Genomic DNA, 24,864 nt, shown 5'->3' with positions numbered 1-24,864 from the left:
AAAAGTTAGTTAATAGTGAGAACTGGTCCCCAAAAGTGTGACCAAACTTACATATGAAATTATATTGTTCACTAGAAATTGCATAAGATGCAGATGCTTTAAACTGCAGTTTTAAAGAGTTTATTAGTTGTGGAATTTGACTCTTTGATTATGAGAACAGACACACAGATTAGGTCAAGCCAGTGCTCACAGTTCTCACATACGGTCACATGCTAAACAAACCAATATGTTCATCACAATGCAAAATATTGCCACAATTTACAAAGCGATTTATTACAATAATACTAATATATAGTTGCCATGTAATTGTTATAAACACTTGAATTACCACTAAGACAGTCTGCCAAGTTGTAGCTAGGAATATTATACTGATGATAACATTTACAGAGTGCATACTGACATTTTTTCATATTTAAATTAAACAGCTTTCATAAGGCGACTAAGGGGGATTGAGTTGTGGGTAGTTAATGTAACCATGTAATAAATCTTCAGATGTTTTTCACATAATTTAGACATTTACGAGATGATTACTGAGTGCCACAGAGAGTCAGCAGAATCTTCTCATAGTTTCCACCCGTTTCCTTCTGTAAAACCAGAAAAGGGGTAAATGTAGAGGTGAACTTGACTTGAATATGTTGGAAATTGACTGGATCATGAAAAGCGACCATTTCGTTGCATAATGGATGTGATGTAAATGGGCTCATTTTTATTTCATGTTAGCATCAAACAAGTTGTTTAGAGTTTTTCACAAGATGGAGACTCACCAGAATGGCTTCCTGAAGGGGTTTGCCATACATCCTCTTATATTCTTGAATGATTTTCAGCAGGTCAATTTCTGAACGACTCACAATGATTCTAGTCAATGTATCAGTATTGGTTCCTAACCCCTAGAAACCCACATTACATTACATTATTCATGTAAAAATTAGAAATAATAAAGACTGAAAATATCAAAAGCATATGCAGCACTCACAGTGCACAACTACATGGACGTACTGAAACACATTCCATAAATTCCTTTGCAACTTTACCTTCATAGCCAGGTGGAGCTTTTCTGCAAAGAAGGCAGATTTGTTCCAAGCAGACTTCACTAAACATGAAAAATAAGAATGTTGTGAGGTTTGTATGTTTGTAAAAAACTATTATGAGCACACAAACGGAAGATGTGACTTCATACTGCATGGTTACTATTATATCTTTGTACGTATCTTCGTGTGTTAAAGGTTTGTGTGATAATGCTGACTAGACTCACCCTCGACACGAAGAGCTGGAAAAACAAGATTCCTAAAAGCTTTGCTTTGAATAGTCTTTCGATCACTGAAGCATTTAACATGTCTAGGATCTCTCGCACACACCCTCAGACACACACAGACTAAAATGAAGGCTTGTTTCCTTACCCAGGGTCATCAGACAGTCTTCAAGGTTTCCATGCAGCTCACTCTCCAGCGCTTTGGCCAAACCCTGCTTGCTGTATTTGCCATAATGCTGGAAAACTGCAAACACATTTTTAATGACACTATTAGTGTCTAAAAATTTAAAGTCAACTCTCTGTGAAAAACAATCATATATGTAACATTTCTATTCTGTCATAGATGTTTCTCCACTTACTTTTGCACAACTGAGCTTCACTCCTGGATGTGAGGACATCAGTCAGGACAGAGCAAACAGTACCAACTTGATTCTCTCCTGCATCAAACAGAGCCTGTATAAAGCAGAGACAGTGAGTGCATTTACATGCACACCACCATGCTGGCATTTACATAACCTTACATATTGTTATTACAAACTATAATGCATACGTCTGTGTTCCATTTTATAGTATGCATCATCCATGTTGTGAATACTGGTTGTGTGAAGACCTGTCCACCGAACAAGGCACCGCACACAACATACTTTACATAAACTGGGCAACTTCACCACAGCCCTAGACATGTTGTGCTCCTGTCCCAAAGATGGCACTGTTCCTCTTTTTACATCGACCTAACTTCTGCCTTTGCAATGGTACAGTAAATCACCAGGGGACGGTTACACCAGCTGGACGTACACCCGGTTGTAAGACTAGGCAGGACACAAAATGAGCTTTCAGTCATGCTTAGTATTAATACCTCTTGCACCATCTAGGCATAGGTGTATGTTTGAGACTAAATCTTACACCTTAGTCAAAGGTAGGTGTAAAGTGAAAAGTCATGATTTGTTCAGACATGATTAGTAATTAGTGAATTAATTAGTGAATGAATTATTACTGCGTATAACTTGCTGTTTTAGACGTTTAAAATCAACTTGCGCTCAATGTTTCGCAGCATAGATATGAATACGTAGATTGCGGACACGTCTACGTGCTTAGAGCAAGTAGGGCTCGCTGAAGCCCACAAGATCCAGGGGGCATGGTTGGATCCACATCTAGGGGGTTGAGATGGGTGGGTTTAGGGATCAAGGAGTGGAGATGGGTAGGTTTAGGTATATGTATGGTGGTAGGAGTTAGATCTGGATCCAACCACACCCCCTGGATCTTGTATTCTGCAGCGAGACGCTCCTCGCTTGGAGCAGTCGAATGGATAATCTATACAGATCTATGGTTCGCATACCTTTCCAAAATGACGGACGGCTTACGTATCGCGACCCATAGAAAAAGTCGCTAATGAGGAATCTACGTACATATATCTATGATTATAACCACCATATATCCACATATTAAAAAAAATAATACTGTTGAATGAAGTGTAAGTTTTAAAAGTATGTAGTTTTAAAAGTATTTCAGGCGAGAATGTAGTTGTTTAAAACTCAAATCTGCTGTTTATTTATAAAAACAGCACCTATTTGAAAATGTGCTTCGCCGATTTCGGAGACGTGAGCTCCACGCGATCGCCGGGCGCTCAGTGCTCATGTATCCCGACGAGAGGAGCATAACCTCGGCTAGTCATTCTGTCATTTGCCACTGGCTCTGGTGTCTCTGTAGTGGTTAAACATAAGATATAATTCATTTTGGGTGAATCTAACAGGTAATCTTTGGTCTTTATTATATTGTTCTTGTCAACTTGCAAACTAGGGACACCGTCTAAAGTTCTTCAAACAATGAAATGGAGAACGTTGAATGCCAGCTTTTTCTTTCATTTTTCCCAGCCAGTAAAGTGCAGAGTGCTCACAGGTGCAAAAACTAAAAATTCCATAGGGGTAAACCCCTAAAGCAGAACAAAAAAAAACCCCAACAACAACTTCAAAGTACAAAATCAAACAAACCAACAACAAAAAAAATAACCTTGGTTCAAGTATTACAATAATTCAATCAGAGTACTCCTCAAAAGCTACTGCACTCACTGCACACAGGTCCAAAAGACTCCTTGACTGCTTCATTACATGATAATTTATACTCATAGGTTCAACCATTTCTCAGAAGCTGTAATATCACATGACAATAATATGAAGTAATATCACATAAAAAGGAGTAAAAATTGAATAACACCATTTCCTTGAATACACCAATATCAATAGCATAATATACCATAACTTCAATTCAGCAATAGTCATAGAAAGTCAAATGCAAGAACTCAAACCAGTTTCCACCCCTTTCCACTCATACTTGGTATCTCCCACTCCCCATGATGTCACACAGCAAAGGTATAAAAAGGCTGACAAAAGTCCTTTCAGGTCTTTTACTCAGTTCAAGATGGCCACCACCACAAATGCTGATCCAGGTAGTAACAAAACAATTTGTAAGAAAAACTTAAATGTCCAACAGTTTTATTGTTCAGATGGCCAGTCTGAACACAACAATCTAGTTGCAGGTGTGTAAATATGTGTGCGTGTGTGTGTAAAATACATCTCTCCTCCTCGCTGACACATCAAGATAAATAAAGAATTTTTAAAACCCAAGTATGTGTTCATGTCTTAATACCAAAAGGGCTAGGCAGAGGGAACAGAGGGCAGCTCTGTGACATTTCCCCCCCCCCTTCTGCAGATGACCACTCTCGTCCAGAGTTTCGAGCTTCCACCCCTCCAAGAACCGGGGTCGAAACACCCATTTCAGTAATTACGTCCTCTGAGATTCGGGACAAAGAGTCAGCCACCTTGTTTCTGGCTGCCGGCAGTATTTTACCGTGAACTGATGGGGCTGAAGAGACAAAGCCCATCTTGTAATCCGGACATTGGAGTCCTTCATTCGATCCAACCATTGCAGAGCTCGATGGTCGGTTTCTAACACAAAGGGTCTCCCCAGAAGGTAGTACTGGAAGGAATCCGTGGCCCATTTTATGGCCAGGCACTCCTTCTCCACTGTCGAATAACGTGTTTCTCGAGGGAACAGTTTCCGGCTCAAGAAGGCCACTGGTCTGCGGTCTCCATCCACCTCCTGCAGTAACACTGCCCCCAGTCCAACTCCTGAGGCATCCGTCTGCAGGATGAACGGTTTCTGGAAATCCGGGCTCAGCAGAACGGAGTCTCCGCATACTGCCCCTTGTAAGTCCTGGAAAGCTCGCTCACATTGCTCCATCCAGACCACCTTGTTGGGAACTGTAGCTCTAGTGAGATCTGTAAGCACAGAGGCCCTTGCAGAAAAGTTAGGTATAAATCTAATCTCACCTGTTTCTTAGTGGCAGGGGGACGGTACATTCGGATGGTCGCTACTTTATACAAATGCGGGCGAAGGACTCCTCCTCCAATCACAAATCCCAAGTAGCTGATCTCTCTTTTAGCTATTGTACACTTATTTGGATTAATGGTAAGCCCTGCTGCCTTAATTATCCTTAGGACTTGCCTCAGATGTTGACAGTGGCCTTCCCAGGCCTCACTGAAGATGACCACATCGTCCAGATAGGCTGCAGCAAACTCCCGGGTGCCTTGCAGGATCTGATCCATTAGGCGTTGGAAAGTCGCTGGCGCACCCTGCAGGCCAAATGGCATAACCCAGAAATTATATACCCCAAAAGGGTTTTTAAAAGCTGTCAGTTCTTTGGCTCTGGCAGTTAAAGGAACCTGCCAGTACCCCTTGCATAAGTCCACTGTGGATAGGTATTTGGCTCTGCCCAGTCTTTCCACCAACTCATCAATTCTTGGCATCGGATAGGGGTCTACCTTAGACAAGCTGTTAATTTGTCTAAAGTCAATACAAAACCGCAGGTTGCCATCCTTTTTCGGGACTAGAACAATGGGGCTACACCACTCACTATGGTGAGGGTTCAATCACACCCATGGAAAGCATAATGTCTAGTTCATCTTTAAGCACCACTACCAAGCGTTCAGGGATACGATAACTCTTCTGGCAGGCTGGTGTTGCCTCCCTAAGGATGACATCATGTACCACCAGATCAGTACGCCCCGGTTTCTCTTGAAACAACTCCGGATCCAACAGCTGCTTTACCTGGTCTCTGTGGGGCTGCTCTAAATGGGATACATCCACTGCTTGTTGGGTGCAGCTGGTTGGAAAATACTGCTCTATTGGTTCCTCTTCTTCCCTGACCACACGAACACAGAGTTGAGCAGCCTCCGACTCAGCCCTCGGGTGGAATTCTTTCAACAAATTAATATGGAAGGTTTGCTTTTTCTTCCCCCACTCTGGCATAGAGATCTCATATGTAACACTGCCAGTTTTCCGCACTACTTTGTAGGGACCATGCCACTTAGCTAACAACTTATTCTCACTGGTAGGCAGCAGCAGCAGCACCTTTTGGCCCGGCTCCAATGATCTCTCCCTTGCCTTCTTATCATACCACACTTTCTGTGTTTGCTGGTTTTTTTTAATGTTCTCCTGGGCCAATGATGTCATCTCTTCCAGATGCTCTCTCTTTTGGCTCACGTACTGGACCACACTGCACGTACCATCCTTGGGTCCCTCCCACTGCTCCTTAAGCAAGTCCAAAGGACCTCTCACATGCCGGCCATATAACAGTTCAAATGGGGAGAAACCTGTGGAAGCTTGCGGCACCTCCCTGTAGGCAAACAACAGATATGGTAACCATTGGTCCCAGTCTGACCCTGACTTGGAAACGAACTTGTGCAGCATGCTTTTTAGGGTTTGGTTGAAGCGCTCAACCAAACCATCTGTCTGGGGGTGGTAAGGTGTTGTCTTAATAGCCCTAATCCCCAACAGTTGGTACACTTGTTTCAACAGCAAGGACATAAAATTAGTACCCTGATCTGTTAAAACTTCACGGGGAACACCCACCCTGGAAAACAGCTGCACAAGGCAGCTTGCTACTTGTCTAGCTTTGATGTTTCTATGGGGAAAGGCTTCCGGATACTTGGTGGCATAATCACAGATCACTAAAATGTACCGGTTCCCATTCCTACTTCTTTCCAGGGGCCCCACTACATCCATTCCCAGGCGACGGAAGGGTGTCAATCACTGGCAATGGTAATAAATGTGCAGGTGCCACTCTTCTTCCTGAAGTCATCTGACACTCTGTACAAGTACGAATTAACTCGGTTACATCAGTATATATCTTAGGCCAAGTGAACCGACTTGCAATCCTTGCTAATGTTTTATGCTTGCCTAAGTGTCCAGCCCATGGAACAGAATGTCCCAGAGTCATAATGGTATGGCGCATTGATTCCGGAACTACTAATGCCTCAACTTCCCCTTTCATCTGATAGAGTATACCCTTCTTCAGAATGTACTTTTCCTCCATTAAACAAGAGATTATGTCATTTCTAACCCTGTCTACTTTAGACACCTTCTGAAACCAATCCTGCAAAGTAGAATCTTTTTTCTGCAGTTCAGCTATGTCCTCAGGGATAATCATGTTAAGAGGCCCTTCGGGTAACGGCAGCTCCTCAACTTGCCTACTCTCCACACTACCCTCAAATTTAAGCTTACGCCTTTCCTTTTTAGATTTAGGACTTCTCACATGCTAGCTAAACATCAGCATCAGCAAATGGCAACTCATTGAAGGCTGCTCTAGCACTCTGAGCCAGGGTTACTGCATAACAGGACCCAGGAGGGTAGATCTCTGCATTAATCTCATATTTTACAAGGAGGGCCTTCTTGACTTGATCATAGTCCTCAGCATCAGCCCCATCCATGGCCAGGGGAACCAGTCTTATCGCCCAATTGGCTTTAGGCCATCTGCATGCGGTGGCCATCCTCTCAAATGTCGTCAGAAACTGCTCAATGTCATAATCTCTTTTCAAAGGATGTAATCTCGGCTCCATACTTCCTGCTGATGTACCTTCTCCTGTAGGCACTGGACTTATGGTTGGAGAGATTGTCTGACTTCCCTGTCGATCCCCTCCAGCCTGGATCTCTAAGACCTGGTGCTGAATTTGCTGGAATTGGTGCTGCATATTCCTCCAGCGCTGGTCTTGCTTCACCATTACTTGCTCCATTCGATCGTCACGGGCTGCTTGTGACTGCAGGATAACTTTAACCAGGCTGGCCAGTTCTGACACCGTTCCTTCTGTGGAGCCCCCTGCAGGAGAAGATGTTATTGGGTCACTCACACCCTCAGCAACTGTTTCAGCACCCTCAGCAGAGCTGGGTCCCTCCTGACTTAAACTTGGCTGTTCTTGTGGCACTTCACCTCGGTCTTGTCTGGTCTTGGGTGACATTATGATCCCACTTCTGGCTCCACTTGTCAACTTGCAAACTAGGGACACCGTCTAAAGTTCTTCAAACAATAAAATGGAGAACATTGAATGCCAGCTTTTTCTTTTTCTTTCATTTTTCCCAAGCCAGTAAAGTGCAGAGTGCTCACAGGTGCAAAAACAAAAAAATCCATAGGGGAAAACCCCTAAAGCAGAACAAAAAAACAACAACAACTTCAAAGTACAAAATCAAACAAACCAACAACAAAAAAATAAGCATTCAATCAGAGTACTCCTCAAAAGCTACTGCACTCACTGCACACAGGTCCAAAAGACTCCTTGACTGCTTCATTACATGATAATTTATACTATCAACCATTTCTCAGAAGCTGTAATATCACATGACAATAATATGAAGTAATATCACATAAAAATGAGTAAAAATGTAATAACACCATTTCCTTCAATACACCAATATCAATAGCATAATATACCATAACTTCAATTCAGCAATAGTCATAGAAAGTCAAATGCAAGAACTCAAACCAGTTTCCACCCCTTTCCACTCACACTTGGTATCTCCCACTCCCCATGATGCCACACATTAAAGGTATAAAAAGGCTGACAAAAGTCCTTTCGGGTCTTTTACTCAGTTCAAGATGGCCACCACCACAAATGCTGATCCAGGTAGTAACAAAACAATTTGTAAGAAAAACTTGAATGTCCAACAGTTTTATTGTTCAGATGGCCAGTCTGAACACAACAATCTAGGTGTGTGTGTGTGCGTGTGTGCGTGCGTGCGTGCGTGCGTGTGTGTGTGTGTGTGAAATACATCTCTCCTCCTCGCTGACACATCAAGGTAAATATGGTATGTGAATTATAGAAAATCTTTATAGAAATATAAAGAATGTGTTCATGTCTTAATACTAAAAGGGCTAGACAGAGGGCAGCTCTGTGACAGTTCTATTAATATGTTAAAATGAAAATGAAAACAGGCAATGTTTATAATATTTTGTTTCATTGTAATGTAGATACGTTCCTTGAACTACATTTCTGCGGCTATTAATATGTTTAAATGAAAACAAAAAGAGGCAGCGGTGTTTGATATATTTTGTCTGTAAATACAGTGAAGAATATTGTAGTAGCCGAGGCGAGCTGACTGACGTTATCAAGTACGCTGCTGTTCCATCTGCAGAATTACTGGACTTGCGTCGCTCCGCCCACAGGAGTTCACAATCCCGAGTCTAACTCGTGAAGTCCAAACTACAGAGGATGCAAGTCCGAAATTTGCCTACTTGGTATTGAGAAACACGCGCAGACCTAACATTACATCACCAGACTATTTGCCTAATCTTCTCGGTACTTTAAACTACGATGGAAATGCAGACAGCAACAGGTCTGGGAGGAAAAAAGTTCCTGGGGCATATCGTTCCAGGTAATTTCGGTGGAAAAGTGGCTTATGGCAGCCCATACAGTAACCGACAAGTCTTCTAGAATTTTTTTAGTAAGTCTTCAAGTCTTCTAGTCTTTAACTCAAACTCTCTAGCACCACCAATAGGCCAAATGTGCAATAACGTTTGAACCATAAGGTATAGAAACAAAAATTCCTCTGATTCCTTGGCTCATGGCTAGTCGAATGCATACCAAAATTTAAATTTCTACGTGTCAAGAATTAAAAAAAAAACTTTTATTTTTCGAACTCGTCGTAAACAGTTTGTCCAATTTTTACCAAAATTGCCTCCAATCATCTTCAGAGCATTCTAGCCAAAAGCTTTTTGATATACCAAACAGTTTTCCTAAAGCGCACTAACGAATTTGATAAAGTTTGTGCCAAAAATGGCATGAGGCTATATCTCCGCAATGCTTTAGCAGATTCTGACCAAACTTGGTATGTGTTATAACAAGCATGACCTGAGGGCACATAAGTACTTTCGGCACCGCTCCCCCTACTGGTCAAAAGATATAAAATTTCTGCTTATAACTTCTGACCAGTTTAGCCAAAAATCATAAGATCGGTCTTGTTAGATTTGAAACAGCATGCAAAATCAAACAGTATCTAATTTTCCTATGTCTGCCTTTTTGGGCATCAGCCATTTTGAGATTGAGCCTAAGTCTGCAGGAAGGTAGCTCTTCAGGAGCAGGACTGGAGAACTTTACTGTGTAATTAAAAAAGCTCCTTAGCTCTTAATTTTATTACTTTTGTGCTTGTCCCCTTAATTGCTGCTTATAGCTATATTTAGTAGTTGTAGCCATTGCTGCATGAATGATTTCTCAACTATCACTGCAGTACAATGTGTTGGTGTGGTTGGCCATTGCCTACGCTAGGCGTAGTTGTGCCTAGTCATAGTTTTAGTTGGTGCAATAGGTGTAAATATTTAGCGGAAAGCTGAACATAGCTGGACGTTAAACTGGACATAGCTAAACCCAGCATAGGGCTTACATCCAACTTTTTTACATCTAGCAGGTGCAACCAGACCTAGATCCTCATGTCCTGAATCTGCCATACCTTTGCAACACTCTTTGCAAGCCCATCGTCAATATTATAGTCTTCACTCCTGGTAGCCTGTTATAGGATATATATTCAGAACACATAAATTATTCAGTTTTCTTATGGTGTAACATACGTATACTAAACAGCATCATTTTTGTACCTTGCAAAGGGCAAGCAGGGTAGTCTCAAGATCTCCACTAACTTCGCCTTTAATTTGTTCATCCAGCAGCTGTTCATAGACTTTACAACAAAAAGAGGTTTGCAGCTACACACACATCTGCATTCATGAAGTACATGTATTTGGATCTGTGTTGTTACCTTCTTTGAAAGTATTTTTCATTGCTGTTATCTCCTTGTTTGATCTGGTCCCTAGAATTTCACTTAAGACAGCCTCTTTTGTCCCAAGACCCTAATTATAAATACATTTTTTAGTGTTGAAGTATTTAAATAAAACATTGAATGGTTGTGTAAACTGTCTAATATTTTAAAATATTTAAATATTAACTGTCAAGGTTAAAAAAAAAACTAAACAAAAAAACACTACACTACATAACACAAAACAAAGATAATAAAATAGACCATGAAGGCTCTTTTCATTTCAAAAGCATCATATTCAGGGGGTGTCATCAGTAAGGCCAGGACCACTTCCTCAAAATCTGACTTCAGAACCTTTTTCAGCGCATCTGCCAGAGGCTGAGCACAAACACACAAAAAAAACTTAGTAGGCCTACAATACACTAGTACACGTATATACACACACACACACACACACACACACACACACAAAGTTGAGCAGCTGTCAGATATTTGGTGACCTTTGAAAGAATTGGCACAAACATAGTTCAGTCATACTGTAGTTCATAAACAATTACAATCATAATTTTTTAATTCCTTGGACTAGGGCTGCACGATTACATAAATGCGATCTCATTTCTAAATGACTGCGATTCACTTCTGTGTATTTCCCTGCATTCAGATCATGCTGCATTCACGCGTTATTGGTCACACTCACACAGTAACAAAAGACTATTAATTTATCAATCAATCATAAATCTCGATCACTTTTCTCCTCGCCCTCATTGGCCACGTTCCGCTGTCACTCACGTGACGTGTAACAAGGCGGCAGACCTAAACAAGTACTCCAGAGTGCAATCTGGACGATTGGGGCCCACCCCCAATTGCATTGGTTTATAACACGGCGAATCTTATTGGTGTAGACCTGAGCATGCGCATTCCTTTGTGTACGATTTTGTAATTGATTTGGCCATATTACAGAAATATTATGTGCTAACTTGTATCATAGGCCTATCTTAATTATTATCTGATTAGTAACCATGGTAATTTTAGTCAGATGAAGTCATTGTTTAAACTCTTGATGACAGCACCTCCGGGTTCTTCAGGCTGAATACGCTTCATTCATATTTCCTTGAGGATCGGCAGGCCACAGATCAGCAATAAATTGGGATTTTATACGCAAATTGCTCAATGCGTCACAAACTTGTAGGTTATAAAGTGCTAATAAAATGTTTTCATGGCAAGCTCGGTGTTTCCTTGTTTATATCTTAATAAAATATGTAATATATATTCTCTTACCATTTTTAAAGGTTCCTATCTTATAGTAAATAAGTGTCCATGTAACATCACATTTTAAAAATCAATTTATTTCTGTATCCACGCCCTCATTGTGTGCGTGTTCTAATCCGGAATGAATTTAGATTCATTAACACTCGATCATTGCAGCCATATAGACCTGCAGAACTATCCAATATTAAATCACTCAGAGCTGTAAATCTGTGCAATATACGTGAGCACTTTTAAAGAGTAAAAGAGACCGTCTCTGTGATTTAATATTTTTTTATTTATTAAAGATATAATGACTATAATAATTAGCCTACTAAAAATCTAAAATCAGTAGGTCTAATATAGTACAGTGATTCCTGATTCTTTTTAAAGGATTTAGTCACAAAACCAGTCATTTAATTTGTGCATAGCCTATATCAGGGATGGGAGGACACTGCAGGACAGTGGCCCTCCAGGACCGAAGTTGCCCACCCCTGGCCTATATATAAAAGTGTAAATAAAAATGTTACAGAGAACATATATGAACATTTATTGCTTAAATATGCACTAAAGCACATTAATAATAATATTTGCTGTAGGTCAGATTTAAAAACAGCTGGTTTAGTAAACAAAAACATTTAAAATAGGCCTATATGCAAAATAATAATAATGATAATAATAATAAAATGGTTCATTTTAAGGTTTAAGTATTGAGGTTTTCATTCCCATTATCCACAAATAAAACCCCAGTTCACGCTGATGGGCTATTTGGTATTATTGTCTTATTTGTTATTGTCGCAGTTGTTCTTTAAAATAAAACCATTTGCGTGTTTGTCCTATGTTTTACTGAACTACAGGGAATGATCATCATTTCCTAAGTTTGTGCTTATCCACCGATCCTAAAATAATGAATGGGCAAATAATAATATACAAATAGACAATGTACAAAATAGCAAAAAACACAATATATAATATAGACAATTATGTACAGTTACGCACATCTATATATCTATATATATTGTGTTTTTTGCTATTTTGTACATTGTTTATTTTGTATATTTGTATATTATTCTTTTTATTATCTGTGTCTTGTCTTGTCGCTGTCATTCTGTTGCACTGTGGAGCTACTGTCACTAAAACAAATTCCTTGTATGTGTAAACATACCTGGCAATTAAGCTCATTCTGATTCTGAAACAGCGATATCTCAAATAGAGGATCATTTTTATCAACATCGCCCAGCTAAAACTGCTCAATGAGTACTTTGTGTACTGTGAAAAGTGCAATACTATCTGACTTAATTTAACGTGCTAGTAGGACTATATATCATGGCCACGAATTAAGAATGTGTTCCCCAGACTTAATTCGTGAGCCGCTCATATTACACAGCTCTGTTCTGCCCGAAGTACTCGGAGATGCCCCACCAAAGACAGGAACTTAATCTTAATTCGTCATAAATAATAAAAAAAAAACACACATTTGCTAATTCATTCTAACTGAAATCGGCGTTGTTAGCACTTAATATTTCTGTACTACAGCCAAACAGTGTAGATCATTCATAAAAACGTATATAAAAGAAAGCTCATGCACAAACGTCTACACCAATAAACTCTGCTATATTATAAACCAATGAAATTGGGGGTGGGCGGAGCGACACGTGTCGCCCCACCTTAATGTGTCGCCCCGCCCCATCATCCAGGGGTGCACTCTGGGGCTACTCGACCTAAACGGTGTACGTTTTGATAGTTTGTTTTCCAATTTGAAACGAAATAAGCAGAAACGAGAAAACGGCACCTTTATTCGTTTTTTCGTTTTTTTAAAAAAAACGAAAAAACGAGATTTCGGCTTGATTTTTCGTTTTTTAGTTCAGAGGCATAAAACGAATAAATGACTTCCAAATTCGTTTCCACATGTGGGCGGTCCTTAGACGCCCCCTTCCGCCGATTGGTCAAGCAAATCTGAGCATGTGACGTCATCAGTAGTCGCTCAGGTCTGTTCAACAAAATAATAGTCTTCTAACGTTACTATGGCTACCGATTCTTAAACTGTACAGGGCAGGTCCTGTTGGGCTTTCCTCTGTGCAACTTTACGCGTTTCACAGAAATCTTTACATCAGAAATATTAAATATTAGTCTGCCACCAGCCCGTTTTATTTAGCTGTGCAGAGTTAAATCTGTGTGGTGAAGCTGCGCTAGACAGCGCCGAGCGAGAGAGGATCACTGACCAGTGTTCAGTCAGCAGTCAGAACTTGGGTACCTATGATGGTGAAATACATTTTTACTGAAAATGACCCGCGAGTATGATTGACAGGACGATAGCGGAGGCAATTAAAAGCACAATATAACTTCTGTTAACAAAAACATAATTTTTTTTTTTTTAATATAAGTGGCTTTGTCTTTGTTTTAATCAAATAATTGTGAACCACAAACCGAGCCTTCGTTTTAAAGGGCGATTTCCAAATATATTTTATTTATTTGTTATAATATGGGTATTTTATGTCACCCGTCTTATTAGTTTGATTATAGTAGGCTATACGGGAGTTTTTTATTGTACTATTTTACTGTTGTTTTTTAATTAACAATATATCATAACAACTTATAAAGATCAAAATCTACAGAAGAGATTAACAAATAACATTGGTGTTGTCATAAATTAACTAATCAATGGGAAAATTTCCTCACCGGCACAACCCTATTCTTAATGTTGGCTACATGTTACAGATTTAATGTTGAGCACATAATGTTAAAGGCTTCTTAAATACCATTACACTCGGTTGAAGAGTCAAGAAGGATGTGTTAATAGATGTGTAGATTTCAATCTGTCATTAGTTGGTGACCCGGTGTAATTATAATAGCATAAATAAAAACAAATACACGTAATAGGCTTTGTATGCCAATAGGCAAAACACATCTGCTTTTCCTCTAGATCACTTTACTATGGAAGCCTATGGAAGCCCGTTTCCGCCAATGAATAAAAAATAAAACAAGGTAATTGCGACTTTTTATCTCACAATTCGGACTTTTTTTCTCGCAATTCTGACTTTATAACTTGCAATTCTGAGATATAAACTCGCAATTCTGACTTTATAACTCGCAATTCTGAGATATAAACTCGCAATTCTGACTTTATAACTCGCAATTCTGAGATATAAACTCGCAATTCTGACTTTATAACTCGCAATTCTGACTTTATAACTCGCAATTCTGAGATATAAACTCGCAATTCTGACTTTTTTTCTCACAATTGCGAGTTTATATCTCACAACTCTGACTTTCTCGCACCATAGCTAACCACTCTCCGTGTAAGGCTTTTGGACGCGGTTGGACAGTAGCCTATTACCGCCGGGCTTTCAGACACAACATTCTTCATTTCTTTATAGTTCTGAGTTTGAGGCAGCTTCTATCGCGTTATCGCGGTTACATTTCTTTGTATGCAAAGTATGAATAGTGTAAACTGCTTAATAAAGATTGGAGACTTGAGGCATGACTTTGTGTGTTTTTGTGTTACACTTATTCCTGTGGATGTGCAGACCAATGATGAAATAAATTACGCTTATTTAAAGAGTATAAGAAATCTAATTAGTATGTAGGATATCAGAGACTGAATCAGACAATTTTAAGATGCATCATAACACTGAAACCTGAGGAGCTGGAATGCAGAGAGGCCTTAAGGAACAGGACGTCATAAATCTAGGTTGAAGCAAGCAATCCCAACTAGCAAGCTCTCTTTCACCAAACAACTTGCAACACTGAGGAAAAAAGAAACACTTATTGATAATTCCAATTCAAGAAGGAGACTGTCAAATTGGTTGCAAGTAATCAAGACTGATGTTCACACGTAAACCTGTGATAGAAAAATCATTAGCTACAGACTCTTTCGGGCGTGTCTCCACACATAAAAGTCCAAACCAACATTCCTTCTCTAAAGAACATGCATTCGTTCTCCTTAGAACTATACAAAACTTTCTTCTCCATATGCACATAAAATCATCCTAAAAGGACATTTTTATGTTGTACCCACATATCATGTTTTAATCAAATAATATGTATGTCTTTTTAATCATTATTGAATAGCTCGAGCCTTAAAGATAAATATTGCATATTTAGTATGTATGAGCTCGAAAATTCATGCTGTAAATGTTTCTTCCAATCAATTCTTTGTCAAATGCATCATAGTCTTATTATGAAATCATGTTCAAAAAGGTATACTTTGCCAAAGCCTGTAAAATTCGGACCATGTGACTGATAACAAGCTGATTTATGATGTAAAGAACACACCCTAGCTAAGCAAGGACAGTTTCTGATTGGTCAAGACATCCAGATGGGATGGGTCCAGAAGCTGAGTTTAAAACCTCAGGACATCGTAAAATACACTCTCTTCTTTTTGCTCTCTGTTACATCACTCTTCGTACCCTTCTCTCTGACTCTCGTCTCTGGTCCCTCTCACCGCGTGCTCTGGCCTCATGTGCCATAATGAGAAGGAAAACAACTTAGTCTCATTACATCATTTTATTCTTTTACTTTAGTTTATTTTCTTTCCGTGGAGTTTCGTGTTCTAATGTAAGTTTGTAAGTCCAGCTCCGACCCGCTTCAAACTTCAACCAGAAAGAACTCCGCATCCTCAGATAACGCCCAAGAGACATCACTTCAAAGACTACTGAACTTCCAGCCAATCAGACACTTCGGGAAACCCCCTGTCTGCAACGAGGACACAACCCCGTTACACAGGCGAAGCAAGCAACACACACCTCCAGATTCTAACAGGTTCTAATTGGTGTATTTAATATAAATTTTAGCCTCATTGAGAAACTCAAAGTGAGGGTTAAATAAGTGATTGATGGTTGTTCAGGTCTATGCAATAGAACATATTGCTGTAAACTTGGGATTTCACGTTTCCATTCTCTTAAACTCATCCTTTCCTCACTCTCTCTCTTTCTGCAACGTGTGAATGTGTGAATGCTTGTGTTCATGTGTTAGATTAGTTTATGTTTTAGGTTTATATAAATAAAATCTGATTTATATTTTAAAAGAGAAGTATCTTGTGTTTTCTGCTCACAAGTTAATGCCTTAATCTGTCGATTTCGTTACTGTGCTATTTAATAGTGTTTTCGCTATATTTTGGATTTTAATATCCAGTACAGAGTTTGTCATACGGCTCGTTCAGTGAATCGCCGTAACACTGATTCTGTTCAAATCCCTATAAAATCATAAATGATTCCCTTTGAGCTAAATTAAACTATATTAATATTAATGTAATAAAACCCCTACATTTTTTATTGGTGGAGGTTAATATTATATGTAATAACCTTACAAGTATGTAAAATGTGTCATTGTATTAATATATATTTCTTCATCTATGGTAATCTATTATTCACATTTAAATACAGTTATGATAACTAGTTTAGTTATTGTAGCTAGTGTATCTATAATAATATAGCCTAATAAAAATCTAATAGTCTCACTAGCTATTATCTAACGATAAACATGATTAAACCTGACGACATGAAAATACCACTATTAATTACTATTCAAGAATAGGACAGCTAAGGCATTAAAATATTTTAAAAAGCAGTTATTTCATCAACTTACCAGTGAAAATGCTCCAAAGATACTGAAATTAATGGGGTTAATTCAACTTCCTTCAGGGAGAGAAAGATTACAGAAAGATGTAAAACAACTAGCATCAACTAGCATCTGGTTATGATCGCTATTAAGGTGTTTCACACGTTATCTAACTGCAAATATAGCATATACTGCCTATTATCTAAAAATAAACATTAACTATAATGCGTTTCATAAAATACAACTACTGGTCAGATTTCCGAGAGATAAACTAATGCGTTATAATGGCAAAAAATGCTGTAATTTCCTCAACTTTCTGGCGAATGTGCTTGAAGCATTGAATTGAATGGGCTTCAATGCTGAAACTATCGGTTGTTTGGAACTATTGGCTGCTCCATGACACGCTTTACTTCCGCATTCCTAAGTTCCAATGGAAGCCTATGGGAGTGTCGCAACTGTTTCTCAACGGCTCTGGTGCTGACCATGGTGTTGACGCACCGTCATAGTGATAACAGCCAATCACATACTTTTCTGGTGCTGCATGAACGGGATTGGCTAGCGTCTGCGCTAGGGTATTTGCATAAGGCGATCTGATTGGCTGACGCCTGCGTTGGCGCTTGAAAAGTTTTCAACTTCTGCCGCGTGCAATGCCAGTGAAGCGACGCGAGGGACCCACAATTCAGTTCGGCAACGCTTGATGTCACTCCATTCAAAGTAAACGAGAGGCGTTGACGCCGATGCCCCGTGTGAATGTGAATATTTTTATTTATTATTGTTAATGTTCTCTTATGTTCAACAACTTAAAGCTTTAAAATTATTCACTTTATTTCATTTTTTACTTCATTTTTTTTTTTTTGTACTTGAGTGCAATACATTTTGGTTGAAAAAATGAGAATCGTGTAAGAGAATCGTGATCTCAATTCCCATGGAGAAAAATCGTGATTCACATTTTAGCAAGAATCGTGCAGCCCTACCTTGGACCATGTTTAATGCAGTGTACATGATGTCACTGATGTTCTTGACTTCCTAATTTCTGCTTGCAGCTCTATTTTGTGTCAATTTCTGTTCATCTATCTGGACAATCTGAGTCAACATATTTAAATTATAAATAACTCATAATTTTGAATAGACAACTTCTGAACATCCGCTATCTATTCCTCCAATCTCATATTTACATGCCAGACCATCTTTACACATCTAAATAGGCCAAAGACAAACATTGTTGGATGTAAAAATGCTTACTTTTCCTGTACTCTGCTGATAAGCTTCTTTGATCTGTTGTCTTTGTGCATTGCTTCTCTTTGCTATCACCTCCACAATAGTGGCTTCATCCACACCTTCATGAGAGGAAAAGAGATGAGAGGCTTTTTATGATCAAACTACAGAGCAATTCTGGTAGGTTAAAATGAGCCTCTCCATCATGCACATAACTCAAGGTGCATAAGAAGTACAACTATAACTGTGTATTGGGGGATATGTGTTTAATTTAATGCTGATTCATGAGACATGGGACAAAACATTTAGCTTGTCTCTCTCTTTTTTTTTAAGCAACATTCAAATCAGACACGGTCACTACAATGTTCTTAAAACAAATGTGCAATCGGAGTCAAATGCTAGTATTTTATTTGACTACGTTTTTTGTATCTGATGGTGCTGATATACACTAAGACATATTAAACAATGGAAAGAACACATGTACAAAATATATATGTATGATATATTTGAAAATACATATAAATCGGGGGGGATGGGGTCATTTTAAAAAAAATTATATACTGTATAGGGTAAACGTACCTATTAAATTCAAAAAGTCTGGTTGTGCTTAATGGGTACATTTCTGTACCCTTTAAGCACACCCCTGTTCCCATTTAGCTCACATCACGTTTTATAAAAAATTCTTGTTTATTTTAAGCAAACATTTTAAAGAATAATTGTAAAAATATATATAGTTTTTTGAAGGTACAAAGCCAATCACAAAAAAAAAACAAAACGGAACACTAAAATCAAGCAACAGGGCATTCAAGTCGATCAGTTATATATTCATAATGAAGTGTCATTTAAGCACATTGCAACATCTAGGCTAGTCCACGTTCAGCTAAGTAACATTCAAAAATCACATAAAACAAACCAATAAAACATTTGATTCATGGGGATGAACACAGAAACTAGCCTCATTATGAAACCTCTTGTTAAATGGATGTCAGCTTATCTATAGTCTCTTAAGGCTGGAATACACTACATGATTTTTGTCCAGATTTTCCACAGATTTACAGTCTGGAGAAGTTGATGCTAGTTGCCAAAGGTCAGAGCCAGTCTGCAGATTTGAGTTGACAGAATCCATAGAAAATGGGGAAGTCGTGGCCTAATGGTTAGAGAGTCGGACTTGTAACCCAAAAAGGTTGCAAGTTCGAGTCTCAGGTCCGGAATTGTAGGTGGGGGGAATGAATGTACAGCGCTCTCTCCACCTTAAATACCACGACTGAGGTGCCATTGAGCATGGCACCAAACCCCAACTGCTCCCCAGGCGCCGCAGCATAAATGGCTGCCCACTGCTCTGGGTGTGTGTTCACTTAGGATGGGTTAAATGCAGAGCACTAATTCCGAGTATGGGTTACCATACTTTGCCACAAGTCACGTCCAGTGTTGTGCAAGTTACTTCCAAACTGTAATAGATTACAGATTATTTGTTACTGTTATTTAAAAGTAATTCCTTACCTTACAATATTACTGTCTCAGAATTGTAATGCGTTACATGACTCCTGTATTACTTTTGAGTTACTTTCAACAAAATATCTACAGAAGTAGAACTTAACATTCTAAAATGACTAAATGTACTAGAGCCCCGCCCTAATGGCAAAGTGTTTATATTTCGTTTCGGCTTTTTATTAAGTTCATTTAGAAAAAACGTTTGGAGCATTTTTTGTTCAGTAAATAAGTTTTTTCTTTCTTAAAATAAGGACCAAGCGGCCAGCAGCAGACCGGCAGGCTGATCATAGCTTATGCTTGATAAATTTAGCCTTTTCAAATCATCATGACTTGCCTAAAATAAAATCTATAGATATACTAAAACAGTTCAAGCATATAACAATGTTTAAACGTTAAACCTATAAATTTGCGCTTCATCAGTAGTTTGTGTGGAGAGTGGAAGCTAAAGCGCAGGACATGGAGGCACAAGCGCAATCAATTGCATTTTTTTTTTCAATGGAAACAACTTACGCCATAATTTTTGCTCATAAAGTAAGAGTAATACATCATTCGTAACTGTAAAGGGTCTACTTTTATTTGTGTGCACTCACAATATCAACAAAACTTTGTGCTTTTATCTTGAACAGGAGCGCTTCACAAAAATGAACCAAAAGTCAGCGAATAAATGCCACACATGATAAATATATCTAGAAAGCTTTAAATTACTACTTAACAAAATAAATAAAAACGAAAACAAAAACTCTTTAATACAATCGTTATCCGTGAAGATGCACTTTTCTCTAAAGACGCGTCTAACAAGGAGATGGCGAATCCTTACTATTTCCCCCGGACACATTCATGGTAATTATTTTTGCTGGAGCTGCAAACTTTATTGTGTGTATTTGAAGCAGAACTCTTCAGCTGTGCTGACGGCTCCTGCGGGACACTAAACACCGGCTCATGTTGTTTCCACTAGCGCAGCAATTTTTTTTCGTCAATAATTGATGGATGTCTACAATATAAAGATAAGGAGAAGCCTAAAACAAGCCAGAGGACTGGCCCGCGTCTGAACTATGATGTGAATATTGGCCGAAAGCCTGACCCTAGGGACATAAAGTCAGAGCCTGACTTTAAATGAAAAAAAAATGGGGGCTAAAAGTGTGTTGTAACGCAAGCGTTACTGAACATGTACCGAGTAAAATATTACTGAAAATTGATTAGTAATGCCTAACACTACTGCGTTACAGCAAAAAGTAATCCGTTACTGTAATGCATTACTTTTGTAACGCGTTACTCCCAACACTGGTCACGTCACTTTAAAATTGATTAACTTAACTGAAAGTAACAACCATCAGTTAATATTTAAAGTATGTTTATGAAGTATTTACAGACGTTCAATGTGGAAGAGCTTAAAGAGAGCACACAGAGCTTAATTGGAGCAGCAACAATTTTTTATAAATTTAATATAATATTTATTAAAAGGACAGGATTTGTGCTAAATAAATAGTCTAGGTCATGTATTAAGTTCATACATATTTTAATATGAACAACTATTATTAACAATATCTATGAAATTATACTTTTTCTTATTGATGTCACACTGAAGCTGATTTTCATAGTAGTGTACCCTTTAAGCTCACTTTAAAATAATATGAAAACTTTATAAAAATTACAGCACTGTAAAATGAGAGACCAGCAATAAACTGTTAATTTATTATATTATGGATGTAAAAGTACAAGCCAGTAAAGCCTGTGAAGTAATATATTAGCGTAGCACACAATCTTCTACAGCTAGTCAGCTAACTGTGTTGTGTTGCATCTGCGCTATGTTGCTAAAACTATCTTTTGGATCTAAAGTAATTATTTCCCACATCCAAGTTCCAGGTTATAATATATTATGTAAAAGTCTGAACAATAATCTCTTAATTTTACAATAAGTAGTGAAACTTAACCAAAATAAAGGCTTAAACATCTAAAAAAAAAATGCACATTTAAGGGGCTTCTCTTTTGGGGAACGTTTTTAGACAGCTTTCAAAATGGCCGCCAGACAGTGTGAACACATGGAGACTCATATCTCAGTGTGCAATGATCTGATTGACTTGAAATTATAGGACGTATATAGCCATATATATATATATATATATATATATATATATATATATATATATATATATATAAAAGAGGTAAATTCTTAAAATTTCACATGGGTTTGAATCAGATTCAATGAGATGGTCAGTTTACGCCCAGATGGTGCATCTAACCCACTGACTTGGGTCAACTTACCCCCAGCCTGGGGCAAACTGAGCCACAGAAACACTTTTTTATATAAGAAGCCATATTTTTAGAACCCTTTGTCATAAATACATTCTGACCATTTAAAATGATAGGAAATATCCTGAAATTACTTTAGATACTTTCATCGTACTTCTGCATCATTTCCCCTTATCTTGAGGACCACTAAAGTAAAAAAAATGGCTCAACCCTACTGTGTTTTTTAAAATAAAATTATGGAAAATAAAAGTGCTGCAAAACTATTAACTTTTCTCACTACAAGAATAGCAATGTACAAAGAATTGCAAGATAGTTATTACTTTTATAAATAATTGCAACTGCAATTAGAAAGGTTCCTCAGAAAGTTCCTTTATAATTAATGAATCTCTTATTCACATCGTGTTATAGAGAGATGATTTGCAAGCGTGCAGGGGGAAAAAGTCTGGCGTTTAGAGGTGAGTGAACGCAATGGCCAATCACAGGTGTTCAAGAAATCAACAGATATGGCTGTGATTGGCTACACTGCTCAGCGCTACGAAAGCACGTTGTAAAGAATCTCGACGCTTTCCAGAGCGCGAACACAAATGCGCACAGAAGCCTTTACCGAATTGGTTTTGCCAATATCCTATTATTATAGTTTTAATTGAGGGTGCTTTTGACTGCGTGAGAAAATGGATGTGTGGCGTGAGAAAAGTGGCAATTGGGTGAGTATCACGGTGAATGCGTGAGAGTTGGCAGCCCTGAAATAGCCTATATGAAAATACAAAAAATAATTCCTTAGTGCATAGACATTTATTTTGTCATGTGGTCAGTTTTGTTCTAGTGCTCATGAAATATGTCATTAAGCCTGTGTATTTCAGCTATGATATAATGTAGAGCTAGGAATGCATTCTTGGAAAGTTTTCCAGGTATTGCAGGGGTGTGTCCTACTAAACATGACAACACTTGAATAAACACATAACTTATTATATTTAGTTGAAATGAACACTACACTGCTTAGGAGGTTTCCTTCAAACTTATTGCACAACACTGCTATGCGCAATTCAAAATGAGTAAAACACTTGTATTTACAGCAAAGTATTTACCTTTGGTCTCAATAGCTTTCTTCAAATTTGCAGCATCATTTTGGGCATTAAAGTTTGGATCAGGCTTTACTGTTCCAAAGTATGCCGTCTCCGCTGGACCACCTTTAAAACCCTGTAATGGAACATATTACAACACCCACTGAATGTCTAACCATGGACTAATTATTAATATAAGTAGTAATGTTGAGGTGTACTTCAATATATTCAAATCACTGGTCATATATATACTCTATACTTACTTTGCTGCTGTCATCATCACTAATTTTGTCAATAAACTTCTTGAAGAATGCCATCCTTTAAAACTTGAAAAAGCTATGACAAGTAACAAACAAACACATACATAAATCCTATGTGCTTATGAAACGTCATTATTAATATATGTTTGTAACTCATTGATTCAGTGCCAAATGTTTTCAAAGAGCTATTTTAAAAGCTACTGATGACAACAGTAAAACACATTTACTATGATATCTCACCTGTTCCCCTGGGAAGTCTGTGAGAGCTGCTCTGAAATGGGTAATTTCGAAAACATAACCAGGCCTTTTATTCTTTAGACACATGCAAAAAAATAAAATAAAATTTGGCTGGGTGGAGGGATTGGACCAGGTTGTTCTGGTTGTACCTGTCTTTAGTCATTTAATGTGTTTGCTGCACTCACCTCAAACTGTAGGATTATTGGTTTGTGTGAAATAAACTGTCATACAATATGAAGCCTAAACAAAAATCATATACATGAAGTGACATTGTTCACTAGATTTTGCACATGTCTGTGCACATGCTTCTACTTAGTTTCATATTATTCTATTCTATTCTAATCTATTCTATTCATGCAGTTAGTTCATCCAAAAATTGAAATTCTATCATCATTTACTCATTGTTTTTCCAAAAACTCATGACTTTCTGCTGTGAAAGGCAAAAGGAAGAGAATGCAGATGTGTGTCCTTCTGTGTTCCACAGATGGAAGAAAATTGCTGGAATTACATAATGGTGAGGAAATTAAATTTTTGGGTGAACTCCAAGGTCAAGCTACAACTCCTGACTAGAGTTTTCTCACACATGTAGAATCAAAGCTGTGGGGTCAATTTTAGGTGACAGAACAAATTCTAAAACATGAGGTTTTAAAGAGTAATGGTGTATAACTGGGTTCTGGGTTTGTGTCATGCTTTTGCACAAAAGATACATGCAGAAATGTTCAGAACTAGTTTGGGTGCTTGCTGAGTAATTTATGTATCATAGTAAGCATTAGTAATCCAATCTTCACAATGCTCAACTGTCACTAAAGGAAGGAAATGACAAAAAAAAAACTAGATTTTGGATATATTATAAAACACGAAACAAAATAGACAACAAATGTACTGTAACTTTAGTTTAATAATAAAGCAGTTATATGTGGTGGTATAATATACATGCATTACACACATAACACATACAGTAGGCCCAAAGAGAGTTTAGACACTTCAGACACAATTAAAAATACATCTCACTGCATCAACAAAATACCAAAGCAAGCATTTAGTTTAAAAAACAACAACAACAACAACAACAAAAAACCCAAGAGAAAACTTTCCAAGCAAAATGTTCCACAATTTTTCTTTAATTGATCAAACAATCTATATACTGTTCAAAATGAAGACAAAAAAATATTTGCACTTATTTGTATATCCAGTATTAGTATAGGTAAGGTTGTTTAATGTGACT

At 38.1% G+C, this 24,864-nt stretch overlaps 1 protein-coding gene across 1 annotated transcript; it reads right to left on the bottom strand.

Annotated features, from left to right (window-relative positions):
- Window positions 1-101: 101 nt before the first annotated feature.
- LOC306869692 (annexin A1-like) lies at window positions 102-23,698 on the bottom strand. Its single transcript, XM_079416556.1, has 13 exons — window positions 23,643-23,698; window positions 23,406-23,478; window positions 23,167-23,278; window positions 18,368-18,462; window positions 10,586-10,699; window positions 10,325-10,415; window positions 10,167-10,246; window positions 10,022-10,078; window positions 1,609-1,702; window positions 1,398-1,493; window positions 1,032-1,090; window positions 765-887; window positions 102-584 (listed from the first exon to the last, which is right to left on the bottom strand). Exons 2-13 carry the CDS (start codon window positions 23,457-23,459, stop codon window positions 528-530), a joined length of 1,032 nt encoding a protein of 343 aa, XP_079272682.1. The 5' UTR covers window positions 23,460-23,478; window positions 23,643-23,698; the 3' UTR covers window positions 102-527.
- Between the last annotated feature and the right edge of the window lie 1,166 nt (window positions 23,699-24,864).

Source organism: Barbus barbus, assembly GCF_936440315.1.
Source record: "Barbus barbus genome assembly, chromosome: 5".
Taxonomy (NCBI): Eukaryota; Metazoa; Chordata; class Actinopteri; order Cypriniformes; family Cyprinidae; genus Barbus; species Barbus barbus.
Note: the sequence above shows the minus strand (reverse complement) of the source record. Positions and strands in the feature narration are given on the sequence as shown.